At 53.0% G+C, this 14,866-nt stretch overlaps 2 protein-coding genes and 2 non-coding genes across 11 annotated transcripts in view; all 4 read right to left on the reverse strand.

Annotated features, from left to right (window-relative positions):
• Positions 1–4,667, reverse strand: Lrrc3 (leucine rich repeat containing 3). Of its 2 annotated transcripts, none has more exons than XM_005360260.2 (2): positions 4,487–4,667; positions 1–3,836 (listed from the first exon to the last, which is right to left on the reverse strand). In XM_005360260.2, the coding sequence occupies exon 2, from the start codon at positions 3,708–3,710 to the stop codon at positions 2,955–2,957; it is 756 nt and encodes a 251-aa protein (XP_005360317.1). In that variant the 5' UTR covers positions 3,711–3,836; positions 4,487–4,667; the 3' UTR covers positions 1–2,954. The 2 variants fall into 2 exon arrangements, with proteins under 2 accessions (XP_005360317.1, XP_026641616.1); XM_026785815.1 differs by lacking the exon at positions 4,487–4,667 and adding an exon at positions 4,266–4,328.
• A 5,176-nt stretch (positions 4,668–9,843) lies between these two features.
• Positions 9,844–14,866, reverse strand: part of Trpm2 (transient receptor potential cation channel subfamily M member 2) — a 52,743-nt gene continuing 47,720 nt past the window's right edge. For all 7 annotated transcript variants that reach the window (XM_026785637.1, XM_026785638.1, XM_026785634.1 and 4 more), the window contains 4 exons: positions 14,212–14,317; positions 12,958–13,059; positions 11,672–11,788; positions 9,844–10,760 (listed from right to left, as the gene is read on the reverse strand). In XM_026785637.1, coding sequence (XP_026641438.1) covers positions 10,614–10,760; positions 11,672–11,788; positions 12,958–13,059; positions 14,212–14,317 — 472 coding nt within the window. In that variant the 3' untranslated portion in view covers positions 9,844–10,613. The remainder of the gene's footprint in view (positions 10,761–11,671; positions 11,789–12,957; positions 13,060–14,211; positions 14,318–14,866) is intronic.
• LOC113457596 lies at positions 13,016–13,091 on the reverse strand. The gene has a single exon (XR_003378142.1). It is a non-coding gene; the product is annotated as a Z6 small nucleolar RNA (small nucleolar RNA).
• LOC113457595 lies at positions 14,200–14,258 on the reverse strand. Its single transcript, XR_003378141.1, has one exon. It is a non-coding gene; the product is annotated as a Z6 small nucleolar RNA (small nucleolar RNA).

The following is a 14,866-nucleotide window of genomic DNA, read 5'->3' on the forward strand; positions in this document are numbered from 1 at the left end:
TGGCTTTCAGCACAAAGAGCTTTATTGGGGGTTCACAGAAAAAAAAAAAGAGGCCGAGAAGGGGACAGATCAGGTTCAGGATGGGGCTTCCAGGAAAGGCAACTCAAAGCCATCCTCAGGTTTCTGCATGGCTGAGAGCTGCCACGGGTCCAGAACACCACATCTCAGTCTGCACCTTAGCATCCCCCACCTCTGACCCCGCCCAAGGAACTCAGTTTAGAACCGTGTCTTAGAAACCAGGAGTGACTAGTGGGCTAGTGGGAAGGAAAATGCCCAGCAGGGCCGGTGGCTGGGACCAGGGACGGTGAGTTTATACTGATGGAGGCCGGGGTGGGGGGGTCGGGAGCGGGGGGCACGACACGGAGGCATGTGGCATAAACCACCCACGGTTCCTGAGGAACATTTGGGCACCTCTGTTTGTGTGGCAAGGCCCCACCTTCCAGAGTCTGGGGAGGGTACAGAAGCAGGGCTGATCCAGAGTGTCTAGGATCTAGAGGGTCTGTGCAGGGTTGGGGAGGAAGAACATTCAAGGACTGAAGGATGGTGAAGAAGGTGGGGTCCAGGGAGAAAGAACATTTCAATGCACCCCTTCCCCTGCAAGTCTCCATCAGGGAGCCCAGCCTCATACCCTTATCTTATGAGCTGGTCCTGGCAGGGAAAAGCGAGGGCAGGGAATGGCATGGCCGGAAGATGGGACTCCAAAGAAGTAGGGTTGGAAGCCTGGATGAGCAGGAGGGTGCTGGGGTCTCTGGGGTTCTCTTCACAGGAGGAGGGGGTATGTCCTTCCAGGCTCCATACAAGTAGACTGTCCCCTGTCTTCTCTTTCCGGCAGGAGCCCTGTAGATGCACAACCAGGTAGGGCCATGTCCTAGGCTAAGGGCAGCATGTTGAGTCTGGCAGTGAGTTGAGCAGCCTGGGAAGGAGTCCTACCCCTGTGTATCTAAAGGGCCCACTGGTGATTCTGGGACAAGAACAGCAGAAGACCTCTGAGGTACTGGCCTCCCCCACCCAGCCTCCATCCATTCTCCTCCCTGACCTGGTCATGTCAATGGGACAGACCTGCTGGACAGTGGAGGCCCCTGACACAGGTGGAAGGGCTTCAGGGGGCCAGCTAACACCTACGTTGTGACATCAGCTTAGAAGCAGCGACTCTCCCTGCACCACACATCACAACACCCAACAAGAGGCATGCAAGCCATTTCCTCTCCAGCAGCACCTCCTGGAGTAGCTGCCAGGCTAGAGGTGTCCCTGTTCATGGGACAGACACAGCCCCCTGGGCACCATCCCAGCATCAGGATAGTACCCTGTCTTTAATCCATGCCCTCAGCACTGGCTTTTTAGCCTCTTCTCCTTGGGACAGAACCTTCCAGGTCCAGACCACTCTGCCCTCAGTGCCTGTCTCCGCTGAACACGTAAGCAGACACCATGTGTGGGTCATCTCTGTGCCATGTGGTCCGGGCAGCAGTCACACCAGTGCCTGGGGTCACTAAGGAGGCTCCCTCACGGTTCCAATTCTCACCGGGATGGAAATGGTGCTACTCGCCCCTGCCAGGGCCTGACCCCTGCAGCTCTGTGGACAGTGTAGCTTGGCCCAGTGCGGTGGAGGAATTGGTGGTCAGTGTCAAGTGTGAGCGCTCAGAAGTAGGGGAAGCTCATGAGTGTCTCTTTTTCATGTACTTCTGCAGCTGACGGTCATGTGGCCCCAGGTACCACGTCTTGTGGTGACATAACTGTGGGCCACAGTGATGCTAAAACCAAGCCAGGCCAGGCCCCAGACACAGTCCCACCTTGTCCCTGCAGATCACAAGAGAATTTCCCAACAGAAAGAGAAGCCACCTTCAATTTCTGCTTGAAAAGGCGGTTGGACCTGACGACACTCAGCATCCACACAATCCACTCATTTGCTTCTCCCAAGGACTCAACAAAGCTTAAGATAAAAACGCTTATACGAAAAGACAGAAAATAATAAAACTGGAAGTTAGTCAAGTAGGTGGCTGTAATATCTACCCCTGAACATGAAGTAATATAGGTAAGAAAATTGATCAACGAAGTAACTCTGGGATTTCAGCGAGGTGAAAGGAGAAAGTTCTTGTTGCTAGAGAAGAGCAGCATCCTGTTGATTGGCATGGAAACCTCAACACCAGTCCCGCCTCCTTTGAAAAAGCTGCTTTAGATATTGGCAGTAGAAAAGCAAGGCACAGGAGCCACTGTGATTGACAGGCTTCCACTGGCCAGGCACAGATGGGAGTGGCAGAAGCAGGGGAGGGCCATAAGTTGTCTGGCAGCGGGCACTGTCACGGTAAGCCCATGCTGAACCTTTCTCACGTTTCCCCATTTTCTCCCCCTCAAGGGACTGAAGTTTTGGCACAAGGGCAACTCAGACACTCCCAGAACAAAGGTCAGGACAAGTCAGTGCAGGCTGGACTTTGCACTGACCTCTTTCGAAAGGCCTAGATCACCAGTGCTTTGCTCTGGGAAAGGGCAGCATCTCTGTGTTCCGATAGACTGGGAGGGCAAGAGTAAACAGAGAGAGCCATTCCCCAGCGTCAAAGCTGCTGATGCCTCTGATTGACAGAGCTGCAGCCATCCTCCCTACCAGGGCCCCATCCTTGTGTGTGCAAATATTCACTTCCCCCAGCACCACATGGACAAGATTGGCAGAGAGATCAAAGGAGTCTCAGACCTACACCACAAGCAGCCTGGGTTTAGGTGCCAGCTGAATCCGTCTCTGGCAAAGTGTTCCATACCTCTAAACCTCAGTTTACCTACCCAATAAGATGGGCAAATCCCCTACTGGGTAGGCAGTGGCTGCAGGGACCAAATGCCAATGGAAGTGTTTTTGGGGCCGTGCAGAAGCAGCTGGAGTGCACCTCCCTGGGAACACAAGAGCACCATCACCTCCACCTGGTGCAGAAACCAGGGCAGCCAGGCTCAGTGCCCGCCGGAGGCAGGCGCTAGGGCACAGGGCTGAGAGGATCCTTAGAGACTGGCGCACTAGGCAGGGACTTCAGGTACTCCAGGTGTCGTCTGGCATCCTCCTGGTTGTGGCGCACGTAGTACACCACATAGGCGATCACCATGGTGAACCAGCAGAACATGGTGACCAGCATGGCCACGTCAGTGGTCTTCCGGTGGGTGCTGCAAAAGCTGGCACCTGAGTCCAAGACCTGGATCAGTGGCTTCCCCACGAACTGCTCCTGGGCCGAGGTGTGGCAGGCAATTTCATCCACAGAGTCAGGGTCCAGTTTCAGCTCCCACAGGGCCTCCTGCAGGGCACACTCACAGTGCAGTGGATTGTGGGACAAGCGGATCTTGGCACTCAACTTGCCCAGTGCGTCCTTTGGAATTCTTCGGATGCGATTGTGGGATAGATCCAGAAGCCGCAGGCCTCCAGCCAGACCTGAGAAGGCTGCAGGTCCAATGGCCTCGATGGCATTATGGGACAGGTCCAGCTCCCTCAGCTGGGGCAGGTTCTGGAAGGCTCCGTTGGGGACTCGGGAGATTCTGTTGGCGTCTAGCTTCAGGAGCACCGTATCCGCTGGGATGTCCCTAGGGATCTCCTGCAGGCCTCTTGAACTGCAGTGGACAGCCACAGCCCCAGCATGGTCAGGGCACTGGCAGGCCTGTGGGCAGGAGGCACCTAAGCGTAAGCAGAAGAGGATGAAGAAACAAGATCCCTGCGAGGGGCTCTGCCTGCCCCTGGGGCTCATCTTGTCTCCACCTGACCCAGGTAGCGCTTCTCTACTGGGATTTGCCGGTGAGTGTCCTCCTCCGCGTTGCAGGCAGTCATCCAACACAAACTCTGTGTCCTCACTTACAGCCTAATGGTCTCAGGTCTACAAGAAAAAGAGAAAGAGAGGTCAGGGTGACTAACACTGCCCATTACCGTCCGTCTGGGAGGACAGAACCAGGGAGGAAAGGCGTCATAGACTCACCAGGTTTGAGTCAGGGTTGCAGGCTAACAAACATACCTGCTTGTAACTTACTCTGGAAGATTCTCAAGGCCACCCAGAGAAGCATCTCCCAGCTAAAAAAGACGACTAGGGCTAACCGCTAGCTGGAAACCGGCCCTACCCCTGGTCACTCACCCATAGCTGGGGACCCAAGTCTGGGCGTAGGCCCACAGAGCCATCTCTCTCTCCCCTCCCCCAACTCCAGGCAAGTGCTAGCGGAGGGCTCCCCTCCCGATCTGTGCCAGCCAGGTCGGGAGGGGCAGGTGGCCGCTTGCGCCCGCCCGGCCCATTTGTCCCTGAGCACTTGGCTACCTGTGACACCTTAAAGACTGCGGTCATCAGTAGAGCTCGCCGGGCACCCCCAGGCAGCAGCTCCATGCCAGCGGCGCTGGGGGCAGCGGAAAGGAAAAGCAGCCCCCTGCGTGTGGCTGGGCTGAGCGGGGAGCGGCGACAGAGAGCAGGGTGGCAGGGCCGGGACACCGGAGCTCCGCTGATGGGAAGCCACGCGGGCGGGTAGGGTGTAGGGGCTTTACCTGAGCGGCTGTGGCTGCTCTGAGCCTTCTGAGCTTCCCGGAGCCCGACCAAAGCCCTCCCAGCACCACGGCGACCCGACCCGCGCCCACCCAGCGGCCAGTAGAGGGAAGAGGCTGGAAAGCCAGGGATGGAGGGGCGGGGGCCTTTGAGATAGGGGAGGGACCGGCAAGAGGAGGGGCAGCGTGGCGGCAGGGTCTGGAATAAGAGGGGTGAGGCCAGAGGGGCGGGGTTTCTCGTGGTTGGGGCGGGGCCTTGAGGGGAGAGGCCGGGCGGAGAGTGGCCTTGCTATAGGGGTGGGGCCGGTGAGAAGGTGTCCAGATAGGGGTGTTGGTGTTGTGTGCATGGGGGGTGGGGGGGTGGGTAAGGCGGAGCCTTTTGTGGGTGAGAAGTGTCAGGTAAGGGCGTGGTCTGAGTGCTGAGGGGCGTGGTCTCAGAGGGGCGGTCCGTGATCGATGGGCGGGGCCTGTTAGAGGAGGGGCTGGGTAGGGGAGAGTTCTGTTTGATGAGAGCTAAAGCCTTAAGTGGAAGGATCTGGGTAGGGGGCGAGGATTGAATAAGGAAAGGCTGGACAGAGTTCATAAAAAACGATAGAAGATGGGACCAGAACATAAAGAGCGGAGACTGAGGAAGGGTGCGCAAGGTTGTGGGCAGAGTTCTGTGTGAGGGGTGGGGCCTGGTATTTGAACTGACCTGACAGGGGCGGAGTCTGGGCGGGGCCTGAGATGGCAAGGGAAGGTTTAGCTGTCGGTTTTCTAGGGCATTGGTAAGGGGTGTGTCCGAGGCGTGTCACGTGGCCAAGCCCGGTCCTGAGCGTCCTCACCACCTGATGTCTCTCACCCAAATCCCAGATCCAAAGTGGTGGCACCCTAGGAAGGTGAACAGGGGCGCCGACCTGGGACCTGATCCTCAACTCCCACCCTATCACTACCGGCCTCAGGAGGACCCCAGTCTCCCCTTGTCACCTGCTTTCCTTGGACAGTGGAGTAAGCGTTTCCCACGACGTCTATAAATGCCTCCTATCACATAGGTTCTCCTTATTTCGAGGCTCACCACGCTGAGTGTCTCTCGGGGCGGTTCCAGGTCCAGTGTGCTGGTTTCTGTGTCTGCTCACCTGTTCAGCTGGATTTTGATCTGGGACTGTAATGGAAGGGCAATGGAAGCAAGATGCAGCAGTCTTGATGAATATGAGCAGTGTTTGACTTCTGGTTCCATGTCACACCCCACTGACAACACAGACACACGGCCAATGGCCCCTGATGGGCCGGTAGCTGTCATCAGAGACACTCTGGGTGTGGAGTGGCGGCTTGACCTGTGGCATGGGTCTGTGCTCTGCTGTTTCCTGTCGCTCCATGGCTCTTCTTCTAGCTGTTTGTTTTCCTTCCTTTTGAGTTGTGAGAGTTCTTTGGAAACCCCCGTCTCAGACGCATGGTTTGTAACCGCTGTTCCTCAGTCTATGCGGACTGTCTCCATTCTCTTGACAGTTTTTCCCACAGCTGGTTTTTAATTTTGAGGGAGTCTAACTTAACGATTTTCTTTCTTTGGAGGATTATGATTTTGGGTGTTATATGTAATATGTCTTTGCCTGAGATAAAGTTTACAGGTGTCCAGATTTGCATGTGAGTCTGGGCTTGGAGCTGATCTGGGTGCGCAGTGTGAGACATGAGATAGGACACCCATTTTTTTTTTTTTTTGTATGTAGAGAGAACAGTCCTTTCTCTAGTTTTCTGAGAATATCTTTTTAAGCAGGAGTGGATGTTGGATTTTGTTTTCACAAGTCTGGTAACATGGGATTATAGCAATTGATCTTCAAGTGTTAAAGTGGCCTCTGTTTGGGGATAAAGCATCCTTACTCATGATGTCATCGTCTTTGTATGCAGTAGAATTATTTAGCACATTTACAAGTGCCGAGTTTTTCCCCATAACCTGATGTTTTCTATCGAGGAAGTTTCCATCTCATCCGAGCTGTCGCATAAATGAGTTCCTAATACCTTTAACCTTTTCACGGTCCTATAACCCTTCCAGTATCCATGAAATGCGCGGGATTGGCACTGCTCTCATGGCTGACTTCTCCAGTGCCCTTCACTTTCTCTCTGATAATTTAGGACACACACGTACTGGTTGATCAACTTGGAACAATTTTTGGTTTAAGTTGCTTCTCCACTGTTGATTCGCGCTCTGAACTTTCTTCTGGCCTTTGCTCACATGTGTTTAGCCGCCTCTTCCCTTTCTAGTTTCTTCAACTAGAGGCCGAGCTCCCAGACTCTGCTTCCCTTTCAGGCAGAGGTGCCCCCATCTCATCCTGTTCCAGTTGCTTCCCAGAACCTGGAATATTTTTTATTATCATCAAGTTTTAAATACTCTATAACCTTTCATTCTACTTTTTTAAATGATATAGTCTATGTTTCAGGTCCTCTTAATTTTACTGAGACCCATTTATGGTCCAGAATCTGGAGATGGCTTGCGTGCAGTCTGAGGTGTGTTCTGTGTCTGTGGGATGGAAACTGCTGGCTATATTACAGAGAAGCTTCTGGAATTACCAACTCACCCGCTTGCTCTTAAAGTTACTGAAGTGCGGGAATTGATTCCCTAGTTGTAATTATAGATTAGGGTCATGATGTAATCGTAGATTAGGGTCATCATGATGGCCCAGTTGGTGAAGGCACCTACTGAAGCCTGATGGCCTGAGTTCAGTTCCCAGAATCCCCCCAAAGTAGAGAGAACTGACTCTACAAAGTCGTCCTCTGGCCTCCATGTGTGCTGTGGTGCACACACGCATGCACACACACATAGCACAATAATAAATAAAATGGTTTTGTTTGGTTTGGTTGATTTTTTTCAAGACAGGGTTTCTCTTCCTGGCTGTCCTGGAACTTGCTCGGTAGAGCAAGCTAGCCTTGAACTCAAAGATCTGCCGGCCTCTATTTCCCTAGTGCTGGTATTAAAGGTGTGTACCACTTCCCAGCTAAAACAAAATGTTAAGAAATAAATTTTAAAAAATTGTAAATTAGCCGGGTGGTGGTGGCGTATGCCTTTAATCTTAGCACTTGGAGGCAGAGGCAGGAGGATCTCTGTGAGTTCAAGGCCAGCCTGGTCTACAAGAGCTAGTTCCAGGACAGGCGCCAAAAACTACAGAGAAACCTTGTCTCGAAAATAAAAAAAAAAAATGTAAATTAGCCAGCTTTTCATGTGTGTGTGTGTGTGTATGTGGACACAAGTGTACACCAGAAGCTGATGTTGAATGTATTCCTCAGTCTCCACCTTAGTTTTTGAGACAGTGTCTCTCACTTAATCCAGTGCTCACCAGTTTGGCTAGTCCAGCTGGCCAGCAAGCCCCAGCAATCCCCCCATCTCCGTCTTCCCAGCACTGAGTTACTGGTACAAGCTGCTGTGCTGACTCTTTTCACAGGGGTGCTGGGGATCTAAACCCAGTTTCTCATGCTTGTACCGCAAGCGTGTTACCAACTGAGCTGTCTCCCCGGCCCCACTGGCGTCTGTTTTGCTCATTTTGAACCCTTATGTTCTGACCATGTGTATTCTTGACTAACTGACCCTATTATCACTGTGAATTGGCTGTGTGTTCCTGGAAATCCCCCTTGTATGCTGTTAATACAGCCATGCCTGCTTCCTTTTGGTCAAGTTAGGGTAGGATGTCCCTTTCTGTCTTCCTCTTCACATAGCAGGGTTTTCTATTTCAAGCCACTTCCTTCAGGGTCCCACGGTGTTGATGCACCTCTCAAAACCAATCAACTCCAAAGGGAAAACTGATAACTCTGCAGTGGAGAAAGCGCTGTCTATGTGGCCGAGTGTGCTGGCTGTTCTTCTCATTGGAAAACAATGTGACAAGTGACTGATAGGAGGATTTATTCTGGTTAACAGTTTGAGGCTGTCCTCCTGGTGGGGAAGGTATGACAGCAGGCGTCCATCCATAGCCCAGAAGGCAGGATTTGTTCAAGACTTGCTTACTCCCATCTTAGAGGACTAGGAAGCAAAATGGTTGAATGGTGGCATTCAGCTGCCTTTTTCCATTTTCCTCTGTTATTCAACCTATACCCTAGGTTGGGTCTTCCTGCCTCGGTTAAACTCTCTACAAATACTCTCATAGGATTGTCTAAAGGTGTTCTCCCATCTTCTAGATGATTCTAACTCCAGTCAAGTTTACAATGATTAGTAATCACACTGGGTGCATGTCTTTAGTGATCAGAAAGACAGTAGCTACCCTTCGAGAAGGGTACAGCCCTGCTCTGGTGATGTCCTACCCAGTGAGTCCCCTCACGCAGACAGCAGATACACTCAAACCGAATACACTGTCCAGAATGACAGGATGCTCGACAGTGAAAAGATCACTACAGACAGCCAAAGTCTGAGTCACTGCTGCAGGTAGAGGAAGCTAAGAAGTCGGTGATACCTATCTCAGTGTGATGGGACCCAAAGACAAAGATGGCTATGGGGAATCCAGAGAAACTGAGTCAGCATTTCAGCTAGTCTGCAGCTGTTTGGTCTGTGTCTCCTGGCATTGCTGCCTTGTTTTAAAGGACAGCTGGGAAAGAGAAGGGTTCCGTGCAATCTCTCAATGCATCTTTGCTTTCTCATCTCCTGGGTTTCCTCATCTCCTGCCTTCTTGGACCTAGGTATTTGGGTTCACAACTTGAACGTTGAAGGCTTGGTCCCTAACATGGTACTGCTGGAAGGTGCTTGGACCTTCAGGAGGTGGGACTCAATGGGAGGGGAGGTGTTGTCATTGTGGAGGTACTCTTGAAGGGAAAAATGGCCTGCGTCTCTCAGCTGATGGATGTGTGATTGGCTTGTTTTGCTCCACACACCCATGGCTTTCCCATTGTGCTATCAGCACGTGTGGTGACTCAGTTCTAGGACACAGGGTAGCCAAGGAGTGACGGAGCCAGCCAGAGCAGAGCCAATTGTCTTTAAGATAGTCTTTCTCAACTGTACAGAGCCTGCTGTACCACTGGAATCCTTGTTTCTCCCAGAATTCCTAGATCTCTTAGGATTCCTGGATCTCGAGGGCTTCCTGAATCCTCTAGAATTCCTGGCTTTTTGCCTTGCTTCAAAGCCTGACCTGGCAAAAGGACAACCTCCTAGGACAGTGTCCTCCCAGCTTCCAGGGAGTCACACAGCAACCCTTGCTGGGCTACCTGTCACTTCCCAGAGACCCTCAATCAGATCACATCCCTTTGGGCATCCAGGCTTCATTCCTGGGAAACAGACTGCCTCCACTGGCTCAGAGCAGCTCAGGATGTGCCCCCAAGTCCACTGGAGCAGGCCCTGGCCACCCCAGAGCTCGCAAGCTTTCTTCTGTTCATGGTGGTGCAAGTTGAGTCCTGAACTCTCCCAAAACTACTTTTTAGATAGATTGATCATACCCAGTTTTTTATTGTCCCATCCCATTAAACCCCAACATTGCCCACCCCTACCCTGGCTGTAGAGTTGATCTCATAGCCAGTACCAATCCCTGAGTCTCTGGCCATCTGTCAGAGAAAGCTTAGCATTCCCAACAGTACATTCCTCTAGAGGCCATGACACGATGCCTTGTCTTCTTCTAGTACCTTCTGTAGTCAGCTGGAGCTAGGGGATGCTCTGTTTGAGTGCTTCCAGAAGAACACTTCTGAAGTCCAGGGATGGCAGTCATCCAGCTCAAAGTCCTCACTGCCTCCCCCAATGCCTGTGACCCAGCACTGGCCAGGAGTCATGAGGTTAGTGTCTTTTCCTGAAGGAGGCTCAGCCTCTATCTACCTTCTGCCTGGGACAGAAGGCTCCCACAATGAGGACCAAGGTCTCTCCAGGGGATAGTGCCTGCCCCAGAGGTAGTACTTCCAGTCAGGATTATGGCTAGTGGCAGCATCTTGCTGGACAGGGCCCCATAAAGCCCAAGTCAAGGCATGGCACCTGAGGACATGGGCACCAGGAGCCACTAAATGTTCTTCTGTCTTCATGCTGTCTTAGAGCAGAGGTGACTTTCAGGCCACCACTTCTAGGGACCTGTTAAGATCCCTGTGGTCACTCAACCCAGTACCCTAACCTGCCAGTCAGACCAAGATAAAGCAGTCCAAGTGTTGGGGGGCATTGGTGGATAGCCACTCCTGCCCCTGAAGCTTCCACCAGAACCCACGGTCAGAAGTGAGCTCCAAACAGCGAGGCCACCTTTTGGAGGATGGTCTTGTGGTTTGCGTACACGGGGATGCGCCTGTCCACCACCTGCCATTCAGTAGATGTCTGCAGGCCGCAGCTTGATGCCTTTGGATCGTGGGTGTGCAGGTTCTGCAAGGACAAACAGCCTATGTCCACCCAGGAACCTGAATCCTCAGGCTGCAGGGACCAAGGCAGCCTACAAGATTGCCTCTCGCCCATAGCCAGCTCACTGAATGACGTGAGATTGCCTGTTCTGGGTGCCTAAGCTGGTGGCCCTGTTGGAACCCGTAGACCAAAGCGAGTTAAGGAGATGTGGCCTTACTCAGAGGCCTTTGTCCTGCCAGGACAACCTGGGTTTCCCCACCCTGGTTCCAGATCAGCAGGAGGGAGGAACGGCTCTCAGTGCCAGGGGACAACTGTCCCGTAAAGGGACCACAGTGGAGAAGGCCATGCCAGCCTCTCTCTGAACACGATCCCCAAGTCCTCTTTATGGTGGTTAATAGTGACGGTCAACTTGATGGAATCTGGAATCACCTTGGAAACAAACCCCAGGGAAGTCTATGAGAGGGTGTATTGGATTACTAAGAAAGAAAGGTCCATTCCCTGAGAGGGGGTCCTGGGACACATAAGGAGGGGAAGTTGAGCTGAGCACCAGCATTCTCCTGGCTGCAGGTGCAGCATGGCCACCTGCTTCATGTTCCTGCTGCCAAGACTTCCCAGCCATGACAACCACGAGTCAAGGGTCAAGATAGACCCTTCCTGACGCTGCTTTCTCTCAAGTATTTGGTCACAGCAATGTAAACCAATACGCAAAAAAATAACTAATATATCTCCTCACCACCTGTAGCACAATCCAGTAGTCCAGGCCCCTACTGTGGCTCTCTGACCTCTCCCTGGTGCCCCTTTGGTCCCTCCAGACTGAGCACCTGCCTCAGCCTCCCCACCCATGGGCAGCTCTGTCAAGACCCCAGGTAGACCGCTACCAGGAGGACCCAGAGATGTGTCCAGGACATTCCACCATGTGGAGGCCAGGTTCATACCTCTTCCAGCCTCTTCAGCTCCACATCGTTCTGACCCTGGAAATGGATGCTGACAGCCACCGTCTCAATCCAGGCGTTGTCTGTGTTCCTTGGATCATCCACATACCCTTTATACACCTGGGGGCCAGTACAGGGGTGAGCCATCTGATCCAGTTATGGGGTCCTGACTCCCAGGCCATGGTGGAAGAGCTCAGATCCACAGGGAGGGCCTCCTGGGCCAGGGTCTGAACATGGCTGGCTGTTCAATCCCCTGACCTGCCCCCCTGCTTGAGGCTGCCTGCTACATGCTTTCTCCCTGGTCAGTCTCAGGCCCCACAGCCTCCTGACCCCACAAATGGGCTCTGGCACAAGTCAAGCATAGGACCTAACTGCCTGTATTGGGGAGCAGAGTCCTCATCTCAAGGATCCTGTTTGAGAACCCAGCGGAGGTCACTGCCACACATCCCCCTCAAAACAAGAGTTCAGACTAGCAATCCTAGAGATAAAGGCAGATGGCCACCCCAGGGCTTCTTTGGGGTGACGAGACATGCTGGGCCTAGATAGGGATGGTGGCCACAGAGTGTTAGGAGTTTATCAGTGTGAGGGAATTGTTCATTCTAGACTAAGTCTCTGTCAGCCCCCTGGTGGGGCTAAGGATAGAGCCCAGGAAACTTAAGCAGCCCCTGTGGGAAGGGGGATAGCCCAGGCTTTCTCAAAGAGGGTGAGATGCAAGCATTCTGGCCCTGTTGCTGGGTGTGTCCCTGTTTATCCATGGAGTCCCTCCATATTCATGTTATATGAATTTTACTCTGCTAAGAGAAGAACTTAAGACTTAAATTGTAAGAGAAAAGGCAGTGGTGTTCCGTGCACTGTGCCGATGACACCATTCAAAATTGTGTGGCTTCTAGGAAACAGAGGGCTTCACCAGCCACCACCGTTGTTTCTCTCTAAGACACAGAACAGCTGAACCACCCCCAGAGGGCTGCTGAGATCGATCACAGTATATGCAGGAATACGCTGGTTCCGACAAACAGGGAGGTGAATTTACAAATATGGACTTAAATACAGCATCTCAGCTGCTGAGAAAAAGCAGGTCATAGGCTGCTCATGGCCCACATCCATCAGAAACGTGCATATCTGTGTACAGAGAGTCTGGCTGCAAGGGGGGGGGGGCGCGGGTGGAGGGTCCTATAAAGAAGCAAGCATCTGAGCCCTGCCTAAGGATCCAGGATGGCGTTGATTGACATGCAGGGGCTCAGCACAGGAGCTCAACACACAGGAATCCATGCACAGGAAGTGGGCCCTACCTCTGTACCTTGCACCAGCAAGGTCTCAAAGGACACCCAGAACTCTTGCCGGAGGACCCGTTTCAGCTTCCGTGGCAGCATCTCCCCTGGCTCCCGAGAACCCTGAGCAGAGAAGAGGTGAAGGCCAGTGAACAAGGCATGCAAGATGGATCCCGGGCAACCCAGGAACCCATCTCTTCTGGCCACCTGCCCGGTGTAGGCAGCCAGCCAGCCCCCTGAAAAGCTGAAGGCAGCAGTATCTGTCAGTCTAGAATCAGCTCTCTGGTTGTGTGACACTGCCCAGACCCACCATCCGCATCATCAATCCACAGCCTGAGTAGGAGCATGGGGCTAAAGAGGGCAGGGACAGCCACTGTGACTCCATGAAGGCAATTGAGCCCTCCCACCACTTCCCAGCACCAGAGCCGGGCAGGTATCATATCCAAATTGTTTGCCTGCCTGTCCTCAGTCCCCTCTGCCTGGTCCCTGTTGCTAGGCTCTCAGCGCCCAGAAAGCCCAGATGCTGCCCTGGTCCTGTAATTCACCCTCTAGCTCGAAGACCCTGGTTGACATCACTGTTCCAAGTCACTACAGGGACATGTTCTCCTACCAAGGTAACCTCTGAGCCATGGGATAGACAGATGTCTTAAGGGCAGGACAGCAGTTGAGTTGGAAAAAACCACAGACCCAGGGAACAGGGACAGAGGAGGTGCATTGACAGATGGACTGCATCACAGATGCTGTGTACCACAGCCAGGGCCAGGCTAGACTTGGTTCTCTGGACAGGGCTCTCTGACCCCTGCTATAAGCTGGACCTAGACATGTTGGGAGCAGGACAAGCTGATCTGGGAAAAAAATAGTCACACTGGTATGAATGACCTGGACCTCTGCACCCCAATTCTGTCATTACCAAAGGGTCTCTCACCTTCAGTCCTACAGCCAGTATTAGTTCCTGTGCCAAAGGCCTGTGCAATACCCCACCATTAATCCTTAAATAGCACCCTTCTGCCTTTAGGGCTCAACTCAGAATCTAGAGAGGGAGAGCAATCCACATCTAAGCCAGTACTAAGCTGTCCCAGTACTGAGCTCTGCCACCCCAAGAAGCCTGGCCTGGGATGTGAGCCTGTGGGGAAGCCAGGGAGGGAGCTCTCAAGAAGCACGGTACCATATCAGCCCATCCAGGGCGATGGGAGGCTGGGACTGTCCCTGCCAGTGACTGCGGGTGGCTAGTATACATGCAATGAGTGTGATGGACAGATAAGGTGCCTGGCTTACCCCAGGCAAGGCCCAGTGCTCGGAGTGAGGCAGCTTCATCACCAGCACCTCCAGCATCTTCCTGACACTCTTCCGGCAGATGGCTCCACCCTGGTTCCTCTTCCACCTACATGGGGGACCCACTTACACGTGCAGGGCAATGGGTGCCCTTGTGCAGAGCAGCTGGCAGGGACTGGCTGGGCCTGGAGGCAGCATCCCATCCCCCACAGCCAATACTCCCACCTCCACCCCCATTCTTCTCTCCCCTCTACTGCCCCCTCCCCATCTTCTTCCCTAAGCACCTAATCCCAAGGCAGAGTAGAAACAGAAGCCACAGGGGAAAGTCTTTCCTCAAGGCCACAGCTCTCTGTCCCTGAGAGCCTAGTGCCTTGCTGGCCTTCAGTGAAACATAGGCTAAGGACCCCCAGGAGATTCCCCAAGTGCAGCCAGACAGCACCTGCCCAGAAGGGTTGGGAACATCATACTGTTAAAAGGCTTAAGGGTGGTACACGTGGGTATGGGGGCAAAGCTGTGTAAGAGTGTGAATAGGGGTACATTGTGGGTGGGTTTTGTCATTTCTATAACTTTTTCTCTTTAGTAGAGGCTTGAGACAGTTTTGATCAGCCCTCTAGTAGGACTAAGGGGGTACCTTAAGAAATGTATGCAGCTTTCAGGA

This window comes from Microtus ochrogaster, linkage group LG2 (genome assembly GCF_000317375.1).
Source record: "Microtus ochrogaster isolate Prairie Vole_2 linkage group LG2, MicOch1.0, whole genome shotgun sequence".
Classification (NCBI taxonomy): Eukaryota; Metazoa; Chordata; class Mammalia; order Rodentia; family Cricetidae; genus Microtus; species Microtus ochrogaster.